This window comes from Phytophthora parasitica, assembly GCF_000247585.1.
Source record: "Phytophthora parasitica INRA-310 unplaced genomic scaffold supercont2.9, whole genome shotgun sequence".
NCBI lineage: Eukaryota > Oomycota > Peronosporomycetes > Peronosporales > Peronosporaceae > Phytophthora > Phytophthora nicotianae.
In genome coordinates this window covers 466,701-475,851 of record NW_008648995.1, presented here as the reverse complement: position 1 = coordinate 475,851, position 9,151 = coordinate 466,701, and the positions used below count along the sequence as shown (strand labels likewise).

The 9,151-nt window shown below is 47.2% G+C and overlaps 3 protein-coding genes across 3 annotated transcripts; 1 reads left to right on the top strand and 2 right to left on the bottom strand.

The window, feature by feature from the left end:
• Positions 1 to 665: 665 nt before the first annotated feature.
• PPTG_06241 (hypothetical protein) lies at positions 666 to 1,858 on the bottom strand. Its single transcript, XM_008900139.1, has one exon. It carries the CDS (start codon positions 1,828 to 1,830, stop codon positions 730 to 732), a length of 1,101 nt encoding a protein of 366 aa, XP_008898387.1. The 5' UTR covers positions 1,831 to 1,858; the 3' UTR covers positions 666 to 729.
• A 2,598-nt stretch (positions 1,859 to 4,456) lies between these two features.
• On the top strand, positions 4,457 to 5,377 carry PPTG_06240 (hypothetical protein; the record flags this gene model as incomplete). Its single annotated transcript, XM_008900138.1, has 1 exon — positions 4,457 to 5,377. One exon carries the CDS (start codon positions 4,457 to 4,459, stop codon positions 5,375 to 5,377), a length of 921 nt encoding a protein of 306 aa, XP_008898386.1.
• A 724-nt stretch (positions 5,378 to 6,101) lies between these two features.
• PPTG_06239 (hypothetical protein) lies at positions 6,102 to 7,469 on the bottom strand. The gene has a single exon (XM_008900137.1). It carries the CDS (start codon positions 7,439 to 7,441, stop codon positions 6,386 to 6,388), a length of 1,056 nt encoding a protein of 351 aa, XP_008898385.1. The 5' UTR covers positions 7,442 to 7,469; the 3' UTR covers positions 6,102 to 6,385.
• Between the last annotated feature and the right edge of the window lie 1,682 nt (positions 7,470 to 9,151).

Sequence of the window (9,151 nt, the reverse complement as noted above, 5' to 3'; positions counted from 1 at the left end):
GTCGTTCACTTAGAGTTTGTTTACTCTTGGCAGCTTACTTCCTCAGCCCAAGGTGCTGTGTGACCCCGTCACAGCTTCTTTTTATACAAAAGCAATATAGAACTATAAAAAACGATATTAATGAAGCCAAGCCTTTAGCACATGTTGGTAATAGCTGTAAGAGGCAAGCTTTTCAAAGCCTCGTTAGCCAGCTCCCATGCATGCAATGAACACAATATTACTATAGTAACCAAACCCTGCACAAATTTTTCGACGTGAGTCCTAAAGGTGTTCGAAATATCCAAAAAAATCTCCTAAAAAATGATTCTCTCAACTGCCTTCGCAAATTCTGCACGATCCAGCTTCGAGGGCATCCCGCGCGGTTTGCTTTGGCTACACGCGCTTCATCTTAGTTGACCTCAGCAACATCAAATAAAAATGAAAAGGGTCGCAGTCCTCCCAGACCAAAGCATCGCCACTACTTTAAGGGGACATTTCGATGTATAGAACGATAACACAGACGACGCCTGAGCCGTGGCTGTATTTAATCAAGAGGGCGATATACATCTTGCAGCAAGACTCCTGTAAAGTACCAAAGTCAATATTTCTCATTTTAGTTTTTCTTCTTTCGAAAAACCGCTTCTGTATCGTCATAGGTGTCATGTAATGAAGCACTTGTCTGCTTTGCGGTGTCCGTTACCGTTGCTAGCCGATTGTTGACCACAATAAACTAGCTTCCCTCGTTACCTCTTACAAGAAGTCGGTGTCAACCCACCATTCGGACGCGTACTTATCACCAAGGATGTCCGTGATTGCCACAGGCGCGTCCAGCTGTCCGCTGAAGGCAGCACGCTTATCGGTAGCTGCACCAGGGCCGCTGTTGTTATACTCTTTGAAGTAGACATCATCGGTGCTGGAAGTTTCGTCCCATGCCTCCCATCCTTCCGGGTTCACGATATCGCCCAGCTCACTGTTCTGCCACACAACCCGGGCAAAGGGGCGCCAAGGACGGCCCAAGTAGGTCGAGCCATCGCCGAACACGCGAGCATTGTTGAAAACATACTCTGAAGCGACAGTAGATTCTTCGTTGCCGTTGGCAGTGATCCAACCTTCACCGATAGACTCAATGTCGCACGACTCGAACCACGCCATGGCCACTTGACCGAACACAAAGTCGACAGCACCACTGATGTACGACTTGGCATACAGCTCTCGACCCTTGTGGGCGCACACAGTGTCCTGGTACCCAGTGAAGTTGCAGGCATAAAAGCCATGGTCGACTCCATCGGCGTAAACTGCCACTGCCTGGCCGTCTTCCTCAATTTTGCCGGCCGTATTGGCCACGTTGAGGTTGTACACCTTCACTTTGCTTGTCTGGATACCCAACGTGCTGGTGAGATAGTTGCGGTTGTTTTCGATCTCGGGTGGAATGTCCTTCTGGGCCTTGGACTGGGTGAGAGTCACTTCGTTTGCAGAGTACGAAGTTGTGTCACAAGTGTAGCCCTGGAGGACCAGCGGGCCCGATAATTTCGGGATTGACACTTGCTCGTTGTAGACGCCCGGGAAAACGAAGAGCGTTTGCTCTTCGGTCGAGTTTCGTAGGTTGGCAACACCCTCCGCAACGGTCTTGTAGCTCCCGTCGTAGGTACCCGAAGCATCGACGACGACAGCCCCAGCTGGAGGTTCAGTCTTCGCGTTAGGACCACTGCAGAGGCCTGAAAACCCAATGGAAACACCCTTCTTTTGAACTTCCACCCCACCCTTCGATGGGGTAGATATGTCGTCGGTTGCCGCCAGCGCGGATGTTCCCAGGCTTGCAAATACTGCCAGGGATAGCATGAAGGTGCGCATTTTTCGTTGAGTTGGCTCGGGCTGAGAGAAGAAAATTGCGAAGTGATCTTCAATTGCTTTCTAGAACCTCTCGCAACGTATATAAACGCTTCGCTTAGAGCGCCATTTTCGTGTTATTTGTTGTGAGACAGACACTAAGACTACAGAAGCTTTTCTGCTGGTGATTGCGTACCTCGGGGTGATGTGGTAATATGGTGTGTAGCCTGTCCTGATATGTCCTATGTATGTGCATGATCAATATGTCTGTACGGTAACGGTAGGTCTGGCTCTAACCATTAGGATTACGGTGTTTACCACATTTCGTTAGTGGAGCGAATCACTATCGGTACTCGTTTTTCAAGTGTCTGATGCAGTAATGAAATGTTTGGATAGTACCGGATTACACGCATTTCCTGCAACCGATGATCGAACTCCGTCTATAATGAACCCGTAAGATTTGCATGCGTATAAAGTATGCTGAGGATTATCAACAGTGTTTTGATTAATTAATCTTAGCTACAAACATGCTATCGCATGAAAATGTTTGTGTAAAATAAAGTTCAGAGCGGAACGGTTATTGATTTGATGCTAAGAGCCGTTATTATTATTATTATATTCGATCGAGGCTCAAGGGACCGCACCGTTTCTTGCATGTTTTTGCTAGGCCTTAGCTTAATTTGTGGACGGCCAAACATGAGGTGTGACGGTTGACACTTTGCTGGCGGTGAATTTACCCTGCAGGTTGTGCGGCATGCAATGGTGAGTATTACAAATGCTCTCACCAACTAGCACATCATTGTTTAAAGCAGATACCTTGGTAATCTGGTAAAATACTATCGCTACGAGTGTGGGTGGTATATTTATCTTTTATTAGTGACTTTCCCGTAGGAGGCGAATATGCTCTCCTGTCCACGTCCACCAAACCCAATAATACCCGGAGGACGTGGATCTGATTCCACTTTAGTGGCCGTATATGGGTCCACCACCACTTACTTTCAAGCGATTTAGTACGGCCACTTGGCTACATCTACCATTTTATTTTGGCTAAGAGCGACCCTAAGAGCAATGACGCTGGTTGCACGGATTCCGTGGTTGCAGCAAATGCATGCATCCGGGTAAGTACTGGGCTAGCACACAATGGTCCAATTCGTTCATACTTGTATGCCGCAAATTACGGGTTGTATCAGCCATACAAGTTTACCGATGGATAGGCGTCCTTGGACTGAATTTCAATTTCTAGAATCACCTACTGGAAAGGGTAAAGTAGCTATATGGACCAAAGGTTTGCGTTTACCAAGTGCATGTATAGGGCAAATACATGTAGACGCAAACAGTTCTGGGTAATATTTTCCAGGTATTTTGTGGTTCTCGGCAACTACAGTATGATGATTTAGTTTGGACAACACTATGTTACAACTACACACGACGGTGAAAAACAGAACACGCAATACAAATTTCCGTCTGATGATAAAACTCTTCTCTTTTTAGACTCAGAATACAGCACGACATCCTCTGCTACCACAATGATTTCGCTTTGACAATCCTGCCGATGAATCATGTTCGTCTATCCGGGACAGACTATCGTCAATGCTGTCAGGTTACAAATGCACTAGGAACTGCTCTACCCGAACACACAACCGCTCCATTACGTCAGAAAAGTAACATGCCTGTTTCTTGTCTTTTGTAAGTTCACTTATTTTTATAAAATGAAATTATTTCCGTACGCCCTGAATGCGGCAGACGTGGAGCGGCAATTAATTAGATGTATCTGTCGACAACCATGGCGATTTCTTTTGAACAGTCATGCAGAGTTTTCCGCGACAGTAAATGCTACAATTACACGAGGATGAAAAAAAAAGCTGTGCTTGTTGCTGTTTGCATTTTGACCAATACTTCGAAGTATATACGTGACAAACATGATCTTTTGGCCCGTATAGATCAAAATCATAGCTTACATGTAAAGAAAAGGCCAAGGACGGCTGTTAACTGTATTTGTGCGACTCGGTAATCACTCTGGCTGATGCACCGCAGTGTTTACATCGCTAGTCGTTAGTTGGGATGGGCAGTCTTTCGCTCATAAAAGCCACTCCAAGGCCCACACAGGAGCAGCTTTTGACACTAGAGCAAGAGATACCGGTTTAATACTACCAGTGCTTATCTTCTTTTTCTTTCTGCGTTTCCCCGAATCATTTATTCATCACACCACTGCCGAAACTTGTATGATAAGGTTACGTTTGTCACATACCGTCGAAGTCCATTGTCTAAGTTACGGGCTCTAGATCGACATCTTAGCATATCTAAAGATTCCGATCTCGTTCTATCGTACCAATCTTCATGGATGGAGTCGTAATCAGCGTGGTAGATAATGTTCACTCGCGGTGTGATAATCGATAGGTATGATAAATGAGCCGAGGCGTTCACTAGGCTGTGAGTCGAAGTGCTTGTCATCCACCGACATACGCAACAACCACGTTTCCTCATTCTGCAATTTCCTTTCAAGCCAACTCTTCGGACAATGCACCCTTTCACGTCACTTCTCTTCGTGCTCGGTAACCTTGCGACTAGCTAAGCAATCGCCACCGGTGCCACATGCACTGGCCTCAACTCCCGCACCACTCCCCCACCAGGAGCCATCGTCGTTGATGCAATGGGCGCGCATAAGGGAAGCTTCCGCACCCTAGCGGAGGGCGTGGACAGCTTGTCCGACACGAAGGAAGAACAGACCATTTTCCTCTACCCGGGCATTTACCACGAGCAGGTGTTCATCACACCGCTCGCGGGTCCACTAGTGCTACAAGGTTACACCTGTAACTCGGAGTCGTATGACGACAACCAGGTCACGATTACCCAGGCGAAGGCACAAAGAGACATTCCGCTCAATGTGACTGGAGACCGCAACTGGCCGACCAGCACTTTGGGTCTCGCGGCGAGCAACATCAAAATGTACAACCTCAACGTGGCCAACACGGCCGGTAAAATTGGTGGCAAGGTCGGTCAGGCGGTGGCCGTATATGCCAATGGAACCGACTACGGCTTCTACGCCTGCAACTTCTCCAGCTACCAGGACACTTTGTGTGCTCACAATGGTCGCGAGTTGTATGCCCGCACATTGATTCGGGGTGCTACCGACTTCATCTTCGGTATGAACGCTCAAGCGTGGTTCGAGAAATGCGACATCGAGGTTGTCGGAAAAGGTTACGTCACGGCGAATGGACGCGAGAGCGAGTCTAACCCGTCTTGGTACGTCTTTAACCACGCAAACGTGTTCACGGCCAACGCCTCTTTGGTTGGCAAAGCGTACCTCGGTCGCCCGTGGCGTCCCTACTCGCGTGTTGTCTTCCAGAATAGCGAGCTGAGTGACGTTGTGAACCCGGAAGGCTGGAAACGTTGGAACAATGACACCAACACTGCCAACATCTTCTACAAGGAGTTCAACAACAGCGGTCCTGGCGCGGCTATCGACCAGCGTGTCCCCTTCAGTGGTCAGTTGAATGAAGCTGTGGTCATCTCGGACATCCTCGGCGAGAACTACGGATCGGAGTGGTGGGTTGACACCGAATACTTGTAAGTGGACGACGATGCAAAACTGTGCATGTTTTCGATTACAGTTTACCATCCAAAATGAATACAGTACTTGCGGATAATGCATTACAATTGACGTATTTGCTGTGGTTTGTATTTTTATGGGTTAGTAATGGCCTTGAATGTTTTGTATTTTTTTCACCAACCAATGAATTATTTTCCTGCAAAATCTACAAAAGCTAAAATAGGGTGACTACCTTGCAAGCGTCCCTTGCAACCGGTTTAGGTCGAAAACGTGTCTATGCTGATAAAAGGTACTATTATGTATTGAGCCTTTCAGCAATTCTGCCGCGATTATTCTGGCTTAATTCTATTCCCTTCTCACCCTTAATTAAGCCCTATGGTCAGCTAATTCCGTGTTAATTATGGGTTGCCTCGTCTCCGCCGATTTTATTAATTGGGCAGGATGGTGACCCTGCTTTAAGACGGAATGAGAAGCCCAAGTTAAGGGATATGAAAGCGTTTGGCGGTTGCTGACTGCCATTCCACCTGTACCAAGCGTATCTCATCCGATTGGATCTAACACGCTGGTCAGCAGTGTAGGGATAGCGTTCAAAATCTTATGCTTAAATTTGTGCTGACTGTCTTTTTGTGGCGCCTGAAGTATTTCTCCCATTCAAAACTATTAGGGACATTTGGACAAAACACACAGTAGATTAACCAATACTAACCCGATTTACGTCTGGATTGATCCAATCAAAAGCTTGAAACGTAGGCATTCCGTACATAGTTTCTTTTCGCGCAATGACCGCATATTTGCGTCAGGGGCGGCCCCACAAGACCCTCCTGTCAGCTATCACCATTATTTTCGACTCGCCACGCCCGCGCAACTGTAGCTACGGAAATAGCCACAATACGTAGTAGTTGTCACTGCCGTGTGTGGCATTTACGGTGGTAATGGTGCCTACTGAACTATTTAACTCAGATTTTGCTGTTTACTGTTATTGACTTGTTCCACCACCGCATGGTTGAGCTAGTAGGCTTTCATAACAGTTTACAAAAAGTTGATGTCAACCCACCACTCGGACTCGAAATCCGCACCCAAGAGGTCTGTGATCTTCACAGACGCGTTGAGTTGGCCGCTGAAAGGCACCCGCTGATCGATGGCCGCACCCGGTCCACTGTTGTTGAACTCCTTGAAGTAGACGTTAGCCGTGTTGTTGTCGTTCTTGTTCCAAGTCGCCCATCCTTGCGGGTTGACAACATCACCCAGCTCACTGTTCTGCCAGACAACGCGAGCATAGGGATACCACGGGCGCCCGAGGTAGGTCGTTCCGTTCATGGAGGCATTGGAGTTGAACACGCGAGCATTGTTGAAGACGTACTCGGAGAGGTTAGAGCTGTTAGTGTTGCCATTCGCAGTGATCCAGCCTTTCCCGACGGTCTCAAAGTCGCAAGACTCGAACCACGCCTTAGCTTGCATGCCAAAAACAAAGTCCACAGCACCGCTAATGTATGACCGGGCGTAGAGTTCACGACCCTTGTGAGCACACAAAGTGTCTTGGTAACCCGTGAAGTTGCAGCCGTAGAACCCGTAGTTGGTATTGTCGACGTAGACAGCCACCGCCTGGCCGAGCTTCTCGATCTTACCCGTTGGGTTGGCAACGTTGAGGTTGTACATCTTCACGCCACTGCCCGATTTGAGGCGTACTGTGCTGACCAAATCATTGCGTCCATTCTTGATTTCGAGCGGAAGGTCTCTCTGTGCCATCGTGTGGGTGATTGTCACCTTGTTGTCAGCGTATGACGTGGTGTCGCACGTGTAGCCCTGAAGCACCAACGGACCAGCTAACTTCGGAATCAGCACTTGCTCCTGGTAGACACCGGGAAAGACAAAGATGGTGTGCTCCTCTGTCGTGTTAGGTAGGTACGCCATGCCCTCGGCCATGGTCTGGTAGCTGCCATTGTAGGTGCCGGTGATATCGACGACGATGGCCCCTGGTGGAGGCACGGTGCGAGCATTCTGTCCGCTGCAGGTGGTGTCGGCTGAAGGGAGAGCTCCCGATGCGAGTCCGACGAGCGCGAGGAATGATAGTGCAACACGGAGCATGATTGCGGCTGTCACTTGGATGTTAAGGAAGAAAAACAGAAGTGAGGTTTATAATGAACAGGAACAGGAGCAACCATCGGTTTGGTTACGTCTATCCGACAGTGCTAGTTACAACCACACGCTGGGATAACCTTTTTGAGAATGGGACACGCACAGACAAGGAGTTGTGGCTGTCATTGGTTCAAAATATTAGTGATTACACGTATTGGTCACGGCATTATACTAGTACTTACCGGTAGTATGTGGTCAACTCTACTTGATCAGGCTCCAACGTCGCGATAGGATGTAATCTAGACATATTTTCTATGCTTCCATTATACTGGCGAGATTATCAATAATACAAAACATGTACGATACATTCTTTTCCAGTGGATGATATTAATAGCTTAAGCATTCTCAAAGGGATGCAGTCGCTTTTGTTGAAGATAAGTCCTAACGCATTGCTATTGCGTTTGTGAAAACCCTTACAGCTATAATCCTGGAATGCATACAGATACATGCATTACAAACCATTTAAGTCAATATGAATACATGTAAAATATTTACTGAATCAGTTAAGTTGTATTCTCCTGTAATAATAGCGGTCCGGCGTCGACCACGGCTGCCTGAAATGTGATATTGTCGTGGTTTGGCGTTCCCGGTCATCATCACACTTTGAAACGGTACTATCGTGGTGCTTTCGAATCACTGTTTGGGTAGATATTAAACGAGAAGGTGTGACAAATACCACGCCATTTTTTACGTGTACGGTACTGGATTGCTGTAACTGGTCCAGTCAATTCCGTGATGATGATGACCACCCACGACAACATTTTACAAGCATACGAGGATAACGCTTTGAGATAGGGTTTTCACGCAATCTTCCGTAGCTATTTCGCTTCCAAGTTGGAAATTCGAACGATCAGCAGAACATATGCTATCCTATACGGAAACGGGACAATTGCACCTTATGATCAGGCAGGGGCATTTTCAAAACCCCTACCCTCTTGATGAAAAGTGGGCAGTTTATTAGATAGTTTTCTGTTCGGTTCAACGGCCCTCCGGATTATAAAAGGGTACTGTACAAAAATGTAAACTCAGTCAGCATTACTGACACTAATTATGCCAGATGCCACGTGAAGGTCCAGCCGAACCCAGATCGAAACGTCAGCAATAATGGCTGCCAAAATACGAGAGAGAGCTAGGACTTTGGCCTTTCAATTACAACGACATGGAGATTGTGTGACTTTGTGCAAATGTTGAGAGGCATTTGGTTGGGAGAACGAAGAAGAGAACCTGCAGGTTTCTTCACATTTTGCAGTACTGACGAGTGGAACCAAGAAGCAGCGAAAGAAGTCGGGAGGGATCCAATTGTTTAAAAAGCTTCGGCGTGATCACATTAGACAAACAAGAGCGGCAGGTTCCTTTGGTCAAAACGGCGGTAGATGGTTTTCTGACCAATGAACCTGCTTATGTTTTAGCACTATTCACTATTCTCAACTAGCTGCGCACAAATGGGAAAACTACTTGAAGTCAAGTTGCAGGTGGTGGTTATGTATGTCACGTGGCTAGTCATTTATGGTGGAGTTCCTTTGTGTATATTGCGCTGTTCGATCATTTGAACATTGGTATCAACGTGTCGGCGAAGACGGCTATATTACGCTGACCTTGGGTGCAGCAACGAGGAATCTGTTCAAAATAGTACCCAGCGTCAACATGAAAAAGGTCTGT

Bases quoted from the DNA above. Each gene is read 5' to 3' on its own strand.
- PPTG_06239 (XM_008900137.1), bottom strand. From the start codon at position 7,441: ATGCTCCGTGTTGCACTATCATTCCTCGCGCTCGTCGGACTCGCATCG.
- PPTG_06241 (XM_008900139.1), bottom strand. From the start codon at position 1,830: ATGCGCACCTTCATGCTATCCCTGGCAGTATTTGCAAGCCTGGGAACA.